Source organism: Desmodus rotundus, chromosome 1 (assembly GCF_022682495.2).
Source record: "Desmodus rotundus isolate HL8 chromosome 1, HLdesRot8A.1, whole genome shotgun sequence".
NCBI classification, from domain to species: Eukaryota; Metazoa; Chordata; class Mammalia; order Chiroptera; family Phyllostomidae; genus Desmodus; species Desmodus rotundus.
In genome coordinates this window covers 174,604,041-174,624,950 of record NC_071387.1, presented here as the reverse complement: position 1 = coordinate 174,624,950, position 20,910 = coordinate 174,604,041, and the positions used below count along the sequence as shown (strand labels likewise).

The 20,910-nt window shown below is 35.6% G+C and overlaps 1 protein-coding gene across 1 annotated transcript in view; it reads left to right on the top strand.

Moving 5' to 3' along the window:
• The window catches only part of IPO11 (importin 11), a 182,199-nt gene that overhangs the window by 62,290 nt on the left and 98,999 nt on the right, over window positions 1-20,910 (top strand). The window contains exons 16-20 of the mRNA XM_024578651.4: window positions 1,441-1,567; window positions 5,692-5,725; window positions 5,915-5,955; window positions 9,298-9,414; window positions 16,187-16,300. Of these exons, the coding sequence (XP_024434419.2) occupies window positions 1,441-1,567; window positions 5,692-5,725; window positions 5,915-5,955; window positions 9,298-9,414; window positions 16,187-16,300 (433 nt within the window). The remainder of the gene's footprint in view (window positions 1-1,440; window positions 1,568-5,691; window positions 5,726-5,914; window positions 5,956-9,297; window positions 9,415-16,186; window positions 16,301-20,910) is intronic.

The following is a 20,910-nucleotide window of genomic DNA, read 5'->3' as shown; positions in this document are numbered from 1 at the left end:
ACAAACTGACCCCTAATCTTAACTCTGCCCAGAAGTGACTGTGATGTTGGAATTGGACCTTTCTGAGTTTCATTGTTTTTGTCTGGAATAAAATGTGAATATGGTCCTTTCAAAGATCCCAGTCCAAAACTGATGGTTCTGCAGTTCCTTCATTAATCTACAAACGTCTTGATTATTTCCACCTCTCTGACTTTGTTCAAACAGCCCCTAGCTCTTACAATGGCATTTTTTTTCTTTTTTTTTTTTTACCCAGAATATTGTTTATTTTAAAGGCTGGTCAAATCTCATCTCCCTCTGCCCACTATTCTCTTTTCCTTTTCTGAAATCTTAGTGTAGAGCTTTGCATTCTTTCATTCTTTTAGGTGTGTGATAAACTTTTTGAGGGCAGGTATACTTACATACATTTTGTACCGTGGATGAGTAATTCTTTCTATTTGCTTGATCATCTTATAAGATTGTAATTTTCTAAAAATGTGGAACATTCATTAGCTTTTTCCATTCGCACCCAGAAAAAAAATATCATTTTACCACTAAAGTTTATATAATATCAAGAAGAGATTTTTTAAATGAAATCTTAAGACACAATTGATTATAGCTTTGTGGTTTTTCTCTTTGTCTAAAGTACTCTCATTTCCTTTAGCAAAGATAACCGTGGAAAGAAATGTATGTACATGTCACTGCAAATGTTAAAAATTTAAATCATTATTTTTGATAACCTGGGTCACATTCTATAGTTGGGCACCTCTTACAAAATTGGCAAGTTTAGCTAAAATTAGTTTGAATTTATATGAGTATTTCCTACAAGCCTAGAAATCTCTCAATGTTCCAAAAATAATATTTATGAAATGAACAGAATTGGAATTGGACAATTGAATATGGTAGTTCCTTTATTATTAGTTTTTGGGTCTCACTATCCTTAGAGTTTGGGACATTAGCTAATTATACCTGTTTAGCATACTAGTTTTGGTTGCTCGTGGAACAGAAATGGACTTGTGTTTTTTGTCCATGTCTAGGTTATAGTTCTTTAACACAAAATAACCAGCCCTGGCCTGGTACCTTCTTTGGTTGGAGTGTCATCCCCGTGCACCAAGGTTGCAGGTTCAGTCTGGTCACAGCACGTACAGGAATCAGCCAGTGAATGAATGCATAAATAAATAGAACAGCAAATCCATGTTCCTCTCTCTCTGTCTCTCTAATCAATTAAAAAGTACACAATAATCAGATGTATTGCGTATCTGCCTAAGACATTTTAATTTTTTAGATCAGAACTTCATTGTTAGGATTTATACTGTGGTACATTTAGAAGTACCTTTAAAACTTTTATATAAAGTTGTAGATTGCTTTATACTACATTTTAATTTAAATGATGAAATATGCTAAGTGAAATAGACTTCTTAAAATATTTAACATTTTAATTTCATGATTTTTTTCCTGTTCTAGGTATAAGCCGTTACGACGCAGGGTGATTTGGCTCATTGGTCAGTGGATTTCTGTGAAATTCAAATCTGACTTAAGACCCATGTTATATGAGGCAATTTGTAACCTGCTTCAAGACCAAGACTTAGTGGTATGTTGTTTAAATATCTTAAAAGAGGTATTTTTATTAGTATAACCTATGTTAAACTTCAAGCTGAAAAATGGCTTATATCATATTTTTTAAAAATAGGACTCAATAAATTTTATAATATTAGAAGCCACTGGGAAGAGTAGATCTCTATCTTTGATAGTTGCATGAAAATTTAACATTATTGTTTGATCTGGGGGTACATTATGCAAATTGAGTGATTTTTTTTGGTTATTTGAAATAATATAATTTTCTTCAGTGTTTAGCAGTTTGACTTATTAGTGTGAAATAGCTAAATTTTATGAACTAAAACTTGATCTGCTGTAATGAACATTTATAATATTGCAATATTTTGAAACTTTATAATAAAGGTTGGAAAATTTTATTAGGTTTAATATAATTGCTACTTTGAAATTTTTTACTTCTAAGCTTGTTTCTGACTTCTTTAAAAAGGGCAGGCTTGAAAATTTTTATCTTTTAAAAGTTAATTAAATCAAGCAAAGAGAAAATTCAGTGACTAATATAACAAGCCACCTGTATGCTGACTATCCAGTTTTTCATGTTTTCATTGTACTAATTTTTATATAATTTTGAAATATTTATATATTTGAAATAAAATGTTAGAAATGCAGTTGACTCTCTATTTTTCCACTTACATTCTGTTGTCCTTTCATTGAGCAGAGGCTTTTTAAAATTAATTATTTTTATCCTTACTGAGGGCATGCTTATTAATTGTTTAGAGAAAGGAAGGGAGGGAGAGAAACATCAGTCTGCTGCCTCTTGCATGCACCCAACTGACTGGGGACTCAACCTGCAACCTAGGTATGCGCCGGACTGGGAATTGAACCCGCAACCTTTTGGTTTACAGGACTATGCTCCAGCCACCTGAGCTACACCAGCCAGGCTCAGTAGAGCTCTTTAATTTCAGTGTGGATTTATTGATTTACTTTTTCTGTTTTTTTCTTTTTTATTTCTTGTTTAATATATCCAGTTTTTAAACTCTTGGTTCTTTATTCCATCTAGAATTTATTTTTTAATTTTTATTTTATTTTTTAAATTTTTAAAAAGATTTTATTTATTTTTAGAGAAAGGGGAAGAGAGGGAGAGAAACACCAATATGTGGTTGCCTCTCACACGCCTGGTATAAGGGACCCAGTCTGAAACCCAGGCATGTGCCCTGACCAGGAATCAAACTGGCAACCCTTTGCTTTGCATGCCCGTGCTCAATCCACTGAGCCACACCAGCCAGGACTAGAATTTATTTTTGAACATGATATGAAGTAAGGTTCCATTTTTATTGTGTTTTTAAAAATATATATTTTATTGATTATGCTATTACAGTTGTCCCATTTTTTCTTCCCTTTATTCCCCTGTACCACACCTCCCACTATCACTCCCCTCCCTTAGTTCATGTCCATGGATCATACATATGAGTCCTTCGCTTCTCCCTTTCCCTTACTATTCTTACCCTCCCCCTGTCTATTTTGTACCTACCATTTATGCTTCTTATTCCCTGTACCTTTCCCCCATCCTCCCCACCCCCCTGCTGATAACCCTCCATGTGATCTCTATTTCTGTGAATCTGTTCCTGTTCTAGTGGTTTGCTTAGTTCATTTTTGTGTTTGTTTTAGGTTCAGTTGTTGATACTTGTGAGTTTTTTGTCATTTTACTGTTTGTATTTTTTATCTTCTTTTCAATGCCACAATGCTTAATTGAAAAACCCATTTAAGAAAACATCTACATTCTCTCCTCTTCCATTTCTCTTAGCAGATATTTGTTAGCAGATGCAGTGCTTATGGCAAGTTTCAGGTTTGAGAATGATATTTTCCATAGTGTAAACAGATTGACCAAATTTTAGGCTAGAGGAACCTTCTTTTCCTAGGATCTCAAATAATTATTATTATTTTTTTCATTAAGCTGGCATTTTATTTATTTAATTTTTTTTTTCTTTACCATTTTTTATTGTTATTTGAATACAATTGTGTACATTTTCCTGCCACCACTTTCCCCTGACCAACCCAACCCCACTTCCCACCCTGGGATCTCAGATAATTCTTTAACCAGTACATTTTGGTATATTTTGGGGGCTAGTTTAGTTTGTAACGTTCACAGCCAATAATATTTTTCAATTTTCAAAATTACAAGTAATTTTTAAAAAGAGTTTACTTAGGTTACCTGTGCAGCCTTCAATAAAAAAAGCAGTAAGCTGCTAAAAAAATTAGCATTAGTATACTCTTTCAACCTTGTGAGAGGCTATGTGAAACGTAAACTGTGGTTGGACCAGAAGATTTATAGTTTGGAGGTGGCGTGTGCTGCAGTTGCTGTCCGTCAAGCGAAGAAATGACCACCTTGAAAAAACAGCAGATTTTCAAGGTGGTGAGGCAGTTAATGGGACTTTCAGTGGCTTGCACATGACAGTGAATCCTGATGCACTGTGGGAGGTACAGCTGGAGTCTGGGCAGGTATTTTACAGAGTACACTGACCTTCTCCTGTCTGTCCACTCTTCTGCCTTTTGTGGGTCTCCCAGTTCTATCCATCTTTCTCCCTTGAAGTTTTGATTCTGTCTTTCCATTTGTTCATCCTGTGTCTCCAAATACTGCTGCAGGTTTTAAACTCTGGGCTAGTCTGTGTTTTTACAAAAGAAGATATATTTAAAAAAATTGGTGTTTGTCAAAATATGAGGCCTTTCCAAAACTGGGAAGAAGGGAATCCTTAATTAAGAAAGTTTCCTATAGTCAGTTTTGGTTTTTGTGATCATATGTCTGGTATCCATATTTTATGAAAGCGAGTTTTAGAATTTTTTTTCTTAAAACAAATAAGTTGAAGGTGCTTTGTATCCTTTTAGGAAACTTACTTGCATGTGTATTTCAGAAGAAACACATCAAATTGTGTAATGGAGTGATCTTGACTTTATTACTGCAGAGTACAAAATGTACTATGAGTAGTACCAAGTAGTAATAGTGTACAAATAATGATACTTATGTCAGCATTTCTTATGCCTAGCATGGAGTCAAGGCTTATAAAATGTTTATTGAAATAATTAGGAAATAGGGATAAAAGTTTATGAAGTCATTATTCTATTTCTCTTTAGCAGATAACTTACTTTCAAGAGTATTCTTTTATCCACGTTATTTACATTTTCCTGCTGGTCTTAAGTCCCTGATACGGTGCCATTTCTTCCTGGCCCCAGCACCATGCTTACTGTTGCAGTGTAGGGGCTTCTCTTCACTACTAGGGGCAGGCTGTAGAAGAGGTCAGGTGTTATTAGGCAAGTCCAGGTCCAGACCTCAAATCCACCATCCTGACACTTACCCAGTGCTGCTGGGCATGGAAGGGTCTGAATACTCTTACCTTAAGAAGTAATGTTGATCTGTAGTTTCCTTCTCACTCATTTCTCTGTTGCTCTTATGCTTCCTAAGAACCTTCCAAAGTTTTTGACATCTTGATGGCACTTGTTTGCCCCAGTATGGAATTAGCCTTTTTTCTCTTTTCAGGAGTTTTCTTAGGTTTCGTTCATCTGGAGGTGTAGGATGGACTCACAGGCTGAGTTCACAGTCTGGATCCAGTTCTGGATACTTAGGGTTTCATTTTTCTTCATAAGTTCTGAATTTATTCTTTGAAAAGTCGTGTTTACAGTCTTGTTAAGAGGAAATTTTTGTTTTGTGTTCTTGCATTTATTATGTATTGAACAACTAACTAGTGTTCTAGGAACTGTGTTAGGCTCTCTCCTGCCAATTTTTGGTCACATCCTCCAACTCTTCATTCTGTAAATTCAAGTTCTGCCTTCCTCCCCATTACTCATGAATCAGTGCAAAATTCATTTTGTTTCTGTGTGGTAAGTACTTTGTTTTCTTTTTAAATAGCTTAGAGCTAATTTTTGTCACTTTTTTTATGTGTCATATTTTAAATGCTCCTCTATGTTCTTATATGCTATGTGCTTTCCTTTTTATTTTTAGCCCTTGCTAAGTAAGGAGATTCCTTTTTCTTCTAGATGTTAATGTTCTGTGGCTTTAATATTAACAAAAGGAGTGAAGAAAGTTATTTGGAATAAACTTTTTGTCATTTGATATTAATGATGTTTAGTTGCTCTAGAAAGATTCAAAATTCATGATATACTTTCTTTTAGGTCCGTATTGAAACAGCTACAACTCTGAAGTTAAATATCCTTGAAGAATTTTAAAATACTTCATTGCAAAGAATTTTAAAACTTTGAAATTGTTAATTATTTTGTTAAATCAATTTATGCGGTAGTTTAAAATGTAATTTTTGATTGGCTTATTATAGTTGGCTTTTTTTTTTTTTTCCTGATACATCTTAAATATTCTTAGTACTCCTTGACTGCTCTTTACCTGTTGATGATTTTGAGTTTAGAACGGATCAGTTTCTACCGGTAAGAACATTTACTTCTATGTTTTATGACAGTTTCTGCTTATGTATTTTGAATATTAAATGTTATTCTTTAACTGAAATTATATATATGTGTTATTTATTAAAGTTGAATTTAAAATTATATTTGATTATTTTGCAAGTAAATACTTTTATTGGTAATTTTTATTTGAAACAGTTCGATTTGTTTTTCTTTGCTTTTATTTAGCTATGTCTTCATCTATTTTGGACTTGGCTGCTAAACTCTTTCTTTATTCAGTTATAAAACATCTAGTAATTTCACTTCACGTGTCTGTTACTTCTACTCCTTAGGTTATCCCCCCTCTCCTGTTTGTATATATATGTTTATCCTACATTAGATTGAAAATCACTTGAAAAGCAGAATAATAAGTCTTACTCATCTTTTTATTCATCACTTAACTTCTAGCACCCAGCATGGTGTTTTAACATAATTGATGTTCGAAAAGCACTTGTTAAATATATCAGTAAAATTGGGGCAGTAGTGTTTCCTCTGAGAAGAAAAACCTGTGAGAAAATGCAACATCCATTATGATTAAAACACTCAACAAAATGGGGATAGAAGGAAAGTATGTCAACATAACAAAGGCCGTATATGACAGACCCTCAGCTAACATACGCATTGGTGAAAAACTCAGGAACTAGACAAGGATGTCCACTCTTACCACTCTTATTCAACGTAGTTCTGGAAGTCCTAGCCAGAACAATTGGACAAGAGACAGAAATAAAATGCATCCAAATTGGGAATGTCTCTTTGTGCAGATGACATGATTTTTTATGTAGGAAACCCTAGAGACACTACCAAAAAGTTACTAGAAACAATAAACAAGTACAGTGAAGTTGCAGGACACAAAATCAGTGTACAGAAACCCACTGCAGTCCTATGTACTCATACAATGAAATTTCAGAAAAAGAAATGAAAAACACAATTCCTTCGGCAGTTGCCACAAAAGAATAAAATACCTAGGAATAAACTTAAAGGATATAAAGGACCTATATACTGAAAACTACAAAGCATTGTTAAAATAGATTGAAAATGGTACAATGAAATTGAAAGATATTCTGTGTTCATGCGTTAGAAGAATCAACATAGTTGAAATGTCTGTATTACTCAAAGCAGTATACAGATTTAATGCAAACCTCAAATCTTAATGTAATTTTTTAAAGGAATAGAACAAAAGTTACCAGATTTGTATGAACCACAAAAGACGCTGGATAGCCAAAGGAATCTTGAAGGGAAAAAATAAAATGAAGCCAGAGGTATCACACTACCTGACGTTAAATTATTACTATAGAGCAATGATAATCAAAACACCATTTTACTGGGAGAAAACAGACACACAGACCCATGGAACAGAATTGAGAGCCTAGAAATAAATAAAAGCACGTGTATATGGGCAAATAATTTTTGACAGAGAAGCTAAAAACACAACAATGGAGAAAATAAAGCCTCTTCGATAAATGGTGCTGGGAAAATTGCAAAGCCACGTGCAAAAGAATGAAATTAAATACAGCTTGTCCCCATATACAAAAATTCAAAATGGGTCAAAGACCTAATAAGTTCTGAAACTATGAATTACTTAGAATAAAACATAGATACTAAACTCATGTATCATGGTCTTAGAGAAGATTTTATTAAATTTGGCCCCAAATGCGAGGAAAGTAAGGCAAAATTAAATGAATGGATCTATATCAAACTAAAATGCTTTTGCACTGCAGAAGAAACCTCCAACAAAACAAAAAGGCAGCCAACCAAATGGGAGATGATATTTGCAAACAACAACTCTGGCAAGGGGTTAATATCCAAAATATATAAAGATCTCATACAACTCAACATCAAACAAACAAAAAGTCCCGTTAAAAACCAGGCAGAGGACCTGAACAGACACTTCTCCCAAGAAGACATAAAAATGGCCAACGTATAAATGAAAAGATGCCCAACTTCACTAGCTGTTAGGGAAATGCAAATCAAAACCACAGTGGGCCACCACCTCCCACCTGTGAGAGTAGCTGTTCTCAATAAGACAAGTGATGACAGCTGTGGGAGAGGTTGTGGAGAACAAGGAACCCTTACTGCTGGTGGGAATGTAAACTGGTAGAACTGCTATGGAAAACGGTATGGCAATTCCTCAAAAAGTTAAGAATAGAGTTTCCATATGATCCAACAATCCCTCTTCTGGATATCTACCAAAAAACCTTGAAAACATTTATTCACAAAGATTTATGCACCCCTATGTTCACTGCAGCACTGTTCATGGGAACCCAGACATGGAAACGACCCAAGTGTCCTTTGATAGATGATTGGATAAAGAAAATGTAGTGCATGTTATACTGTGGAATACTACTCATCCATAACAAAAGATGAAATACTGCCATTTGTGACAACGGGGATGGACCCTGGGAATATTATGCTGAATGAATAAGTCAGTCAGAAAAAGCTAAGAACCATGTGATTTCACTCATATTTGGGGTCTAAAACTGAAAGTCACAGACAAAGACAACAGTACGACCATGTATCATAGAAATCTACATTCAAAACCTATATAATCTTATTAACCAATGTCACCCCAATAAATTTAATTAAAAAGTTAATAAATAGCTCATGCATATTGCTCATGCAGAAAAAAAAGGAAGAAAATTATATGATAAAATGTCTATATTTATTGTGGGCAAACTTGTGTCAGAGATCCTTTAATAAGGGAATCACTAGATATTTTTGGGTGAAAGAAATATATTTAAGAAGTCTGTATTAAAATGAACCAAATATCTGAAAGAACAAGTACTTGTTTTATGTATCTGGTGTCTGCTATTTCTTAATTCCTGCTATGATTTGTATAATATAGGCTTTAATTGCCAAACATAGGATATTTGTTTTCTATTTCCAAATAAGAGACATTCTGTTACTTTTAGAGTTACAAGAATTTATTTACAAAAATTTGTATCTCCAGCATGTGTTAAGGGCCACATCAGGCAGTGGTATGTGCGTGCCGTAGTTGCTGTTCCAGTTGTAATGCGCAGACCTTGCACACCAGCATATGTGGAAGGGCATGACAAGGTGCTGTTAACAGTTCAGCAGTATAGAATTTAAACACAGAACATTAGTTTTCTTATGAAAGCATTGTGGGTGAGTTAAATTCTAAGCAGATACATTTAGCAGCAATGAAGAAAACAGTCACTAAAATTGGCAACTTGAACAATTTGAAGTTGTTTAGGTAATGCTAAGGTTTTGTCTTTTGTCTTGTTTGCTTTGACATTATATCTTTTCTGTCTATATGTAAAGATCTCACATTTCTATTTCAAACCTTTTTTTCCCCCTTTTGACCTGCAGTACTTGGAAACTATGTTCACACTACTTTTTCAGTTACTGCAGCAAGTTACAGAATGTGACACAAAGATGCATGTTCTACATGTCCTTTCTTGTGTGATTGAAAGAGTCAACATGCAGGTAATTTTGTTTTAAATCACGAAAATAGATGTCAGAGAGGTAAATAGAGTGTATGTAGAATTCATTAATTGATTATTGTACATTGTTTAGAAGAAAGAACATTTATTAAAATGCTTCTAATTTATGGGTTGTGATACCAGTTATGTGTTACTCAGAATTTGACATGTTTTGTAGTTCAGATTTTAAAAAATGACTTAAAATTAAAATTTAAAAATCGAATCGGTAATGTATAGGTGTGTAGAAAGTAGAATTTTATATCTCTTGTCAAATTCAGTTTATAGTTAATAACACTTCTTAAAATTCAGTGTGTTTGAGGGCTTAGCCACAAGTGTTTGTAAGCAAATGTAAATATTCTAGCAAGTCTGTTATTTTTACCTTAATAATTGTTTTGTTATCTAGTGCACGTTATATCTATGTTTGAATTAATGTAAAGTCTGTAAAGTTCTTAACATTTAAATTATTATTTAACTGTCCAGTTACTCAGCTTTCCTTGTCACTCCTAATCTTTGTGAAAATTAATAACCCGGGAAACCACACTAATTATCCTGCAGTTTCTTATTTCCTAGTTCATCATATTCTTGTTTGAAAAGCACTGAGAGAATATATGAGGCGTTAGGGAAGGATAACAGGATTGGAGTCCACAGACTTGGAGACTGTTTCTGGATCTATTATTGAATTCTGAAGTTGAGCCTGTTTATTAATTCTAAAGCAGTGATGAGAATTGCTCTCAATTATTGAGTAATAACAAGTTACCAACATCTGTGCCAAGTGATTTGACTATATTTCTCATTTAATCCTTGCAGAAACCTTTTGGGATCTTAAGGAATATAAAGTCCAGGTGTCTTAGTGGCATTGCTAGTATTCACACTCAACATTATGCAATTCCAATGGCAGTTTGGAGGCATTTGTAATCATTTTTAGTAGATTTGGAACTGGTGCGTAAAAGTAGTAATACCTTAACACTTTTCAAAGCACTTAGGGTTCTAATTACATTAATTACATCATTTCATTTAGGTATTGGTTTATAAGTGATATTGAGAGGGTTTGTCATTAAAACCGTGTTTAAACTCATTTCAAGTCCCCGTTTCTGCTGTTTTTCTTGGGTAACATGTTTTTAAAAATACTTTTTATTTAATTTTAATTTTTTAATTATATTTTATTGATTATGCTATTATAGTCCTAACTTTTCCCCCTTTTTCCCACCTCCACCCAGCATACCACACTCCCTCAGGCAACCCCCTCACCATTGTTCATGTCCATGGGTCATGTGTTTAAGTTCTTTGGACACTCCATTTCCTATACTGTACATCACATACCCATGGCTACCCTGTAACCACCTATTTGTACTTCTTAATCCCCACACCTCCTCATAGTTCCCCCATACCCCCCTACCATCTGGCAACCATCAAAACACTTTCTGTGTCCATGATTCTGTCTCTGTTCTCTTGTTTGCTTAGTTTGTTTTTTAGATTCAGTTGATAGATTTGTATTTTTTGCCATTTTATTGTTCATATTTTTGATCTTGTTCTTTTTCTTAAATAAGTCCCTTTAACATTTCATGTAGTAATGGTTTGGTGAGGAGGAACTCCTTTAGTTTCTTTTTTTTTGTCTGGGAAGCTCTTTATCTGCCCTTTGGTTCTTAATGATAGCTTTGTTTAGTAGAGCAGTCTTGACTATAGGTCACTTATTTTCATGACTTTAAATGTTTCTTGCCAGCCATTCGAGCCTTCAAAGTTTCTTATGAGAAAACAGCTGACAGTCTTGTGGGAACTCCCCTGTAGGTAACTAACTTCTTCTCTCTTGCTGCTTTTAAGATTCTCTCTTTATCGTTAACCTTTGGCATTTTAATTATGATGTGTGCTGGAGTGGGCCTCTTTACATCCATCTTGTTTGGGACTCTGTGCTTCCTGGACTTGCATGTCTATTTCCTTCACCAAATTAGGAAAGTTTTCTTTCATTATTTTTTCAAGTAGATTTCTAAATTCTTGGTCTTCTTCTCCTTCTGGCACCCCTATGATTTGAATGTTGGACCTCTTGAAGTTGCCCCAGAGCTGCTTGTACTATCCTCATTTTTTTGGATTCTTTTTTTTTCTCGTTCTGATTGGTTGTTTTTTGCTTTCTAATGTTTCAAATCATTGATTTGATTCTCAGCTTCATCTGATCTGTTGTTTTCCTGTAAATTGTTCTTTATTTCAATTAGTGTATCCTTCATTTCTGGATCTTTTTTATGCACTTGAGGTCCTCACTAGGTTCCTTGAGCATCGTTATAACCAGTGTTTTGAACTCTGCATCTGATAGATTGCTTATCTCCCTTTCGTTTAGCTATTTTTCTGGAGTTTTGTTCTGTTCTTTCATTTGGTCCATGTTACTTTGTGTCCTCATTTTGGCAGCCTCCCTGTACCTGTTTCTATGTATTAGGTAGAACTGCTTTGGCTCTGTGTCTTGGTAGTGTATCCTAACATAGTAGGTGTCCTGTAGGGTCCAGTGGCACAGCCTCCCCTGTCTCCTCAGCTGGGTACTCAAGGTGTGCCCTTTCTGTGGCTGAGTACACTCTCATCTTGTAGTTGAGTCTTGGTTGCTGTCGGCAGATCAATAGGAGGGATTCATCCAGACCAATCAGCTACAAGGATAGGCTGTTGACCACTTACCACCAACCTCTGCCCTCTGTGGAGGAGGGCAGGGTGGTCGTGCTACAGCATGGTCTGTAGCTGTCCACTGGGTAGGCTGGCCCTGGGATTTCCCAATTGGTGCAGGCTAAGATCAGTTCCCGCCTGGTTTGCTGGAAACCATCCTGCCTGAGCTATAAAGCAATCTGAGATGGCTGCTACTTGTGCTGGGCTGGGAAATTCCCAGGCAAAGTCAAGCTGTTAATCTAAGCTGGCTGCTGCTAGTGCTGGGCCCTGGGCTCACTGAGGCCAGCTGTTGCTTGTTTGATAGGATTTAGGAAGTTGTGAAGCATGAACCAAGACCAGCTATTCGTATGGAAAAGCAGCTTGGATGGGGCTGTAGGTTGGGTCAGGCAGAGTCTCTGGTGATCTCCGAGGTGGGTTGAAGTGTTAGGTTGATGGAGTCTCAGATATGGTACCAGCCGGCTGTCTTGGGGGAGGGTATAGAAACGGGATCAGGCCTCTGCTCATCTTGATGCCAGACACTTCAGTTTCTCCCTGTATACCACTGGTGCCTTTCAGGCTGCTATCCTGGTACTGGAGCTCAGAGGGAGTGAGTCTGAATTGGTAAGTCTGTGTGTGGGTTCTTTAAGAGGAACTGCTTGGGGCTCCAGAAGTTTCTTCCACTGACCCAATCCCTACTGGTTTTTGCAGCCAGAAGTTGTAGGGACTTACCTTCCAAGCCCCCTAGCACACTGGAACCATGGGCTAGGGGTCCTGGTGTGGGGCTAGGACTCCTTGCTCCCAAGTTATCCCTCCAAATTTTTATCCACCACATGTGTATGAGGGATCAGTCTGTTCAGTGTCTGCACTCCTCCTACCAGTCTGGATGGATATGTGGTTTCTTTAATTCTGTAGTTGTCAGACTTCCTTTCAACTCCATTTCTGATGGTTCTGAGTGATGGTTTTTCTGTATTTTAGTTGTAAATTTGATGTTACATATGAAGAGGTGAACCATGTCTTCCTATGCCACCATCTTGACTGGAAATCCTAATTTTTATTTTTAAAATCCTTTTTCAGTTACAGTTGACATATTAGCTAACAGTGTACACCGTAGTGATTAGACACTTATATATCTTACAAAGTGATCACACCAGTAAGTTTAGTAGCTTGGGCAAGGTGTTTAACCTGTGTGCCCATGTATGAATGGTAAAGATAACTCTGAGCTCACATAACTCATCATGTTTCATGAATATGAAATTATTACAAATGTCCAATATACTTTAGATCACTATGCAATTACAGTAAATTGTTGTGTGTTTAAAAAATTGATTATAGCCCTGACTGGTGTGGTTCAGTGGGTCGGGTGTCCTTCCTTAGACTGAAAAGTCCCTGGTGCAATTCCTGGTCAGCTTGTGTGCCCTGGTTGTGGCTTGCGTCCCCAGTTGGGGGCGGGAGAGAGGCAACCAACTGATGTTTCTCACCCTCTCCCTCTCTTCTCCTCTCTATAAAAATAAATACTTAAATTATTTTAAAAAGTAAAAAAATTGACTAGAAACAACTTGGCAATTTTTAATGGTCCTTATTAGATACCATCCAGCTAAATAGAATTTATTTAAAGATTTTTTTTATAGAAATGAATTTTCTTTCCTTCATCTTCCTAAACCTTTAACTAAACCTTCTTCTCCAAAGGTTTGAAGTTTCTCTTTCTTAGTAAATTTAAAGTGCTTTTGTGTTTCTATCCGTATTCATCTTTCAGAGCACAATTGATTTAAGTAGCTCTGGTGTCTATCATCTGTAAATAATAAGGTACAGTTTATCCAGTAATACTTTTTGTTTTCAGAAGTTGGATAGGAAATGGTTACAAAAAATGTTTTTAGTGATCTCATTGTTTAACTTTTTCTTACGTTAACCTTTGAATAACACCATTATTTATATAATCTTCAACTGTCTTTTATGTACTAAATTTGATTTTTATCCATTAGGATGCATATGTTTTGAAATGTCTTATACCATGCTTCCTGACACATAATATTTAAATTTTGAAGTTTCAGTGAAGTCACCATATTTATAGCATAGTGTAATTATTTGAAGAAATTTCCTGTACTTTTTTGAAAAAGTAGTTGAAAACCTTAAGTTATTTAAGTGCAAGGATCTTGTAAATACATAGTCAGAAAAAAAAAATGTAACCGTCAGGTAGGCAGTCTTGGAATTTAAGCATTCCTGAAGGAAGAGAATAAAGTATAAGGAACTATGTGTAATATTAAATATTCTGTTGAAAATGTTATCCAAAAGATGAGTTGTCATTAGAAACTTATTTTTCAAATCCCCCCGTGGATATAACCGTTCCTTAGAACATTTGTTATACTATCACATAGGTGATTTCCATTCCACATTTTTACTTAAATGTGTTATGAATGAAAGTGGGTATTTCCCCATATTTGATGAACTAACTTAAAAGACTAATATTCATAGTCTTTAGTTCAATTATGTTATGCTGATTGTTTGGTTTATGTTGTAGGCTTATTATTATTTAGCCCAATTTCTGTAAAACATCCTTAAATCCATGTATTTTTAAAATATTATACAAGTAATTGCTATTGACCTCCTGGAAAAATACAGAAAAATTGCAACAAATCACTACCTCTACATCCTTTACCTAGTTTCATCAGTTACTAGCATTTTACCATACTTGCTCTTTCTTTAATATATGTGCATATACATATTTTTAAAAATTAAACCATTTGCATTTTGGTTGCAAACATCATGACACTTCAATCCGTAATATTAGACCCTTTGTCTTAATCGAAACCATGATTAGAGTCAGGGGACTTAACATTGATTCAGTACTGTTGTCTAATCTCCAGCGCATACTCAGTTTCCTCAGTTGCCTTGGTAATACATTTTTTAACCTCCTTCACCCCAGCCTGAGGTTGCATGTGTTTGACTCTTATGTGATCACTCTTTTCTAATCCCCAGCCCTTTTCTTGACTTTTGCAACAGTGATTCTGTGGGTGATTTCTGAAATAGTCATTTTGAAGCATTAGTTCTAATTTAGAACGTCATATATTCTAATGAACATCGAAGATTGGGATATAAATACTTTATGACTTTCAGTGTAACTGGGTACTTTGGTTTTACTATCCACTCTATCTGTAATTCATAGCATATACTTCCTTTCTGCCATTCCTTGAAAAGTATTCTATGTGGTTTGTTTTCCTTATCAGTAGAGCATGATGCTATTTTTAGATGAGTATGAGTGAGTTAGGTATTTTGAAAACTGTATTTTTACATATTAATTAGTATCCTTGTATAAGCTTGTTTGCGTGTTCTTTGAGATAGAGGACTTAGCAAAATGGAGTGCTCAACACATATTATCTACTACAGTAGTTTGATTCCAAATTTGAAAATAAGGTAATATAAGTAAAGTCTCTTAATACTCAGTTTTACCTCTCTAAAATATTTGAACAAATATTTAACATATTTTTCTGTACATACCCCCTGGTGGGGGGGATACACAAATTCTACAGTGTTTTGCTACCCTTCTAGTGTATGCTGTTTGTTAAAATTGGTTAACTTAATGTATAGTCGACTTAACAATTTTATCCTTTCACAAGGATTTTCTTCTCCTGTGTTTCCACTGTACCTCATGTACACCTTCACCATTGCACTTACACCCTTTCTCGTTGTAAGGGTTTGAATGTCTACCTTTATATCCTTTTCTTTCTGGTGCCTTGTACTCAGGACCTGATATTTGGAAGATGCCAGCAGATAATTGTTGAATGCATGAGTAAATGCCTATGCTTTTTAAAACAGTATATTTCCAGTGAAGCTGTTTTATTAAGGTAGAACCAGAATATAACAGCATTTTTCTGTTAAACTGTAAAATAACTGGCCTTGATATGTTACTTTATATTCCTAAATTTTGTTTCATGTAATAATGCATTTGGGAATTGTTTGAGATTGTTTAAAAATATTTACCACAGTGCTCTGTGTCTCTTTGTAATGTCTGATATATCTTCAAAAGGATATATGCTTACTACATTACGTGTAGTATATTTAAGTATTTGCTGTCTGTTACTTAATTAGGTCTGTCAGTGTTTCTTGAAGTAAGTTGCCTTTTTATTAATACAGCTCTTTTGCTGTCCCTACTTCTGTTGTGATAGATACGGCCATATGTCGGATGTTTGGTGCAATATTTGCCTCTTCTTTGGAAGCAGAGTGAAGAACACAATATGTTGAGGTGTGCTATTCTGACAACACTTATTCATCTTGTTCAGGTGAGACATTTCTCCACAGTGTGTTAGTTTAGTATTTTTTTCTTCTTTAAAAATGATCGTTGTTTTCACGTGGGTTATATTAATGGTAGTGAAAGACCTCACATTTTATATATCATGTGTGATCTAAACAGCTTCAAAAACATCTTGTATATGTTGATTAATTTGGACATTTTTGACACCTGAAAAATTTTCTCTACTTTTTAAAAACGATTTCTTTCATGAGATGCAGTGGTTCCCCGTGATGGTAGACTCATAATTTGTGCAATCCATTGTACCTTGCAGACAGCTTTCTTGCTATTCATGGCTTTTCTGCATAAACTTGTCTCCTTTTTCACTCCTTCTCCTTAAAGTAAAAATTTTCCCTTCTATAAATTGGAAGACAGGAGAACAGGTGAGTTGCTTTTGAGGGGAGGAGTGAGTTTAATTTTAGACATCTTGACTTTGAGGTGTTGGGATGTGCAGCAAATAGAGAGGAACCTAAACTTCAGAGAGAAAGAATGGGACTCCAGTTCTCATTTGAACTGCTAAAGTGAATTATCTTCTGTTGGTGAGAGTATAGAGAGACAAGTACCTAATGCTTGAATATCTCTGGTTTAGGGATGCTGGAGTGATTTTTACTGCCCTTGCTCCCAGAGTTTGATAGATTTTCCAGTGAGGGAGATCTCTCTAAATTAAGAATTACTGTTCTAAAGTGTTCTAGTAAGTTTTTAAAAACCTTTTCTATTATTAGCTTAGAAAAACCTTTTTCAGGGACCCTGATAGTTTTTGAAACATGAACGCATTCCTTCAGTAAATATTTGTGGATGAGGTTTATAGTTACAAATTTTTGTCTAAAGCAGTTTAGATACATTAATAGTGATACAATTTTTTTTTTAAGTGTAGTGTCTGGCCTAGCATCTCTTCCTGTCTAACCTTTAATTCTTGTGATTATCCTGAAAGATTTTATTTCTTTTATTTATAAGGATATGAATGCTAGGAGGTGGTTTAATGACTAGCCTGAGATTGCTCTTGAAAGTAACAGAATAAAGAATGACCCCTCCCCCCCACATCTTTTGCATTATGTGTTTTTAGACTCAGTTGGAGAGCTTTATGAGGAATGTGTGGGAAAAAACTCGGCTTCCCTGTCTTTTCAGGCCCTGTTGCCTCGGGAAATCCAGGGAGCCAGAGGTTAGGGAGCCAGAGTAACCTGCATGCAGTGTTTGGAGCGTGCAGGGCCTTTTCCTTTACATGACACTTAAGTACCCTTAAGTGCATTCGTATAGGCCAGGGCTGCAAGGTCCCAGCCAAGTAATCACTCCCCTTCCTGGGAGAAAGCATGTAACATTTGATATTAAAATTGAGACTGTAACTTAAATAGGTTTTTCAGTCTTTTGAGAAGATTGTACTAAGTGTTACTGGTAAGTTTCCTTTCATGGAAAACACTGCCATCTTATGACTTAAAATTTAACAGGCAGACATTAGTGTAAATATTTGTATGTTTTTGTTATATTTTTAAATTCTGGGAGCCCAGATTCTAGTTTCTGACGGGGGAGTGTAATAATGACTGGAAATAAACTTTCTAGTCTGCAGTAGTTGGCTTCAGTGGAAGTAGGCATTTATTCATGCAGTAAACACTTTTAAACAGCTGCAATATGCAGTACGTGCTCCTAGGCACTAGGACACAGGAATGAATAGGACAGGCTCTCTGTGAATGTGGCCGTCTAGGTGAAGATTAAAGTTAAGTGCTCTTTTAGCAGTAAAAACATGGTGTTTTGTGGGCATGTGGTGGGCGTTGAGGATGAGGGGCATTAGAGAGGGGGCTTCCTGGCCGCGGTTGTTACCGAATAGTGTTGGCGTTAAATAATGTTGAACGAGAGGTGGTAACCAGGTGGTGGTGCAGGGATGAGAGTGGTAAGGATATTCTAAAACCAGTTGTCCAGCATGTGTAAAGCCCCATAGGTGTAAGAGAATGTGGTGCTTCTTGTTTCTTCTTTTTAGGTTTGTGTATTAATCAGCTTTTTATGTTAGGTTAAGGAGTCAGTTCTTGAAGACTTTTTATGAAAAGTAGCAGTATTTCCATTTCCTGTTTGTTGGAGAGGAATCCGCTTTCAACACGTATACCCCAGTCCCTTAGGCTTTCTAACTCTCTAGCTCTAAGTAACATACTTACATTGTTCATCCTTTCTTTAAAATTTGTAGGCATTCTCCCTTGACTTCCCTTCCAGAGGATGAAAATTTAGTTCTTTCTTTCCCCTCTATGTGACTTCTGTTTTCTCATTCTCCCAGCATAGTTATATTGTACTTTAGGTTAAGTCGCTATTTCGTGTTTTTATTTGTGTGACGTACAAAGGCTAATAAGACCCCTCTGGAGGGTCTTATTAAAACCTCCTTATATAAAACCTCCTTTTCAACCTTCCCCTTGCCAGAATACCTGGTGCTATCAATTCCTGAGCCTTTTGGAGTTTCTGTAATGTAAATTAGGCAGCTTGTTGTCCTTTTTTCTCTATTGGCTTTGAGATTTGGTTTTCTGGGTCTGCTAAGTCAGTAAACACTTGTCTTTCTTTCCAGCTTTCAAAAATGAGATCTGCCTTTATTTTTTTATGCTGTCTTTGTACTTAAAAGTTATAGGTCATTAAAAACACACCCTTCTGTATTCTTTTATGGGACCTTTGCTGAGAATAGTAATGAATGCATAGGTTAAATATGCCAACTTTCTCCAGATACTAACGTAGTTATTTCTAATACTGAGTTGTTGATATAGCTGGAACATAGAATATAGACCTTGGGTGTGGGGGCCTGCTCAGGTAGTTGTAAAGAACCTGTCTTGAGGCTGAGAGAAAGGAGTGTTACTATTTTTATTTTAGAAAGGTAATCAGGGTACCATTATGGGACACTGGTTCAGAATGGGGTAAAACTAAGGTCAGGGAAAGTGATTGGGAATCCTTTGTGTTACCCATGAAAGAAATGATAACCTGAAGTAAAGCTGTGGGGAGAAAGGACACGATTTGAAAATTATTAGAGAGAGAGAATGAGAATTCAGGATTATTTAGATGTGAGTTGAGGAGGAAGAGGAACCAGGAGGTGGTTGCAATATAATTTATTACTGGGGAAGTATTGGTTCATCTCTCATAAGTTAGGAAATGCGGGAAAAGGAACTCTTTTTAAGGAAGGAAATGGGGTGGTTTAGTGGTAGACTTAAGAGTTTGAGATGCCTTCTAGGTGATGATGTCCTGTAGCAGGGGTGTCAAACTCATTTTCACTGGGGGGGGGGGGCTTTCAGCCTTGCAGTTGCCTTCAAAGGGCTGAATGTAATTTCTTCTCCTTAACAGTTAAGGAGTAGTTATGTTTATACAGTCTTAAAATTATTTCAGCCCTTTGAAGGCCACCGTGAGGCTGATGTACCACCTGCCTCCTGCCCCCTCTCCCCCGTGAAAATGAGTTTGACATCCCTGTCCTATAGTCATTCAGAGAGTTCAGAGATTTGGGCTGGAGATAATAGGTTTTGCCATTATCAGCATGTGTAGTAAGTCCTAGGCTAATTGATGTAAATAAAAGTTAAGTTCCTACAGCATCTCATCAATGTTATAATGAAACAAAATATTCAAGAACCTGTTATACATGAGACATGAGAAGAGAGCTGAAGGCAATACTCTGAGAAATGCAGGTTTTTCTAGGGTGTTATTCTTTTTTTCCCCTTCATGTAAAAAAAAAAAGAGAGATTCACAGTCACTGGGAAAAATAGTACAGAGAGACTCCCTTGTACCCTTCACCTAATGTCCTGTTCCATCTTAGGTAATTATGGTACAATATGATTTTCCTCCTTTAAGCATTTCTGATAATTTTATAAATAGCTAATGAATTTATTTTTGAGCCCTCACAGTATTGTAGGCAGTGTCTTGTAGTTATAACCATGAGCCAAAAGAACGTTCAAATTAACTTAAAGCTGCATATCTGGGATCGTGCATGTTTTTCAGGCCACCAGATTATAAAGGTGAAGCTCCTCAGGATTTGACAGAGAGAGTCTTAAGTGTTTAGCTGTTGCTGCCTTTAGTTTTGCTAATACTAGGATATTGTGCTGTTGGGATGTGCACTAAGTAGATAGATTCTAATTTTCTTAGGGAATTTTAAGCCTCCTTGATAATCAGTATGAACTTGATTAGTTTTTCTTAATGTTCTTTCTTTTTTCTTCAGTTAAATATTGAGCTATGGAGAATGAAATTTTAACTGAATATTAAGTCCCAATATACTGCTGCTTTGTTAAATGTGCATTTTTTATAATCCTCTTCTTTGGAAAAATCTTTAATAAGGTCTTTCGCCTTATGTTTAGTTATAAAAAGGGCCAAATTTATACTTAATATTTAAGGATAAGCTTATTAGAGAGAGTATTTCCACTGAAGTGTCTGTGTTCTGATAAAGGTTGAACTTAGTATAAATATGTCATCAGAATGGGAATACATATTTTTAAAAATAAAGATGTCTCTTTAATTCAAAATGGGGGAATACATATATATTGCACTATAATTTGTTATACGCTATATTGACATTTGATTATTTCCTGAGGTATTTGATAGTTTATTTGATTTCCTTTCTATGATTGTCAGATTATAGAGATTATTATGGATTAGAAATGG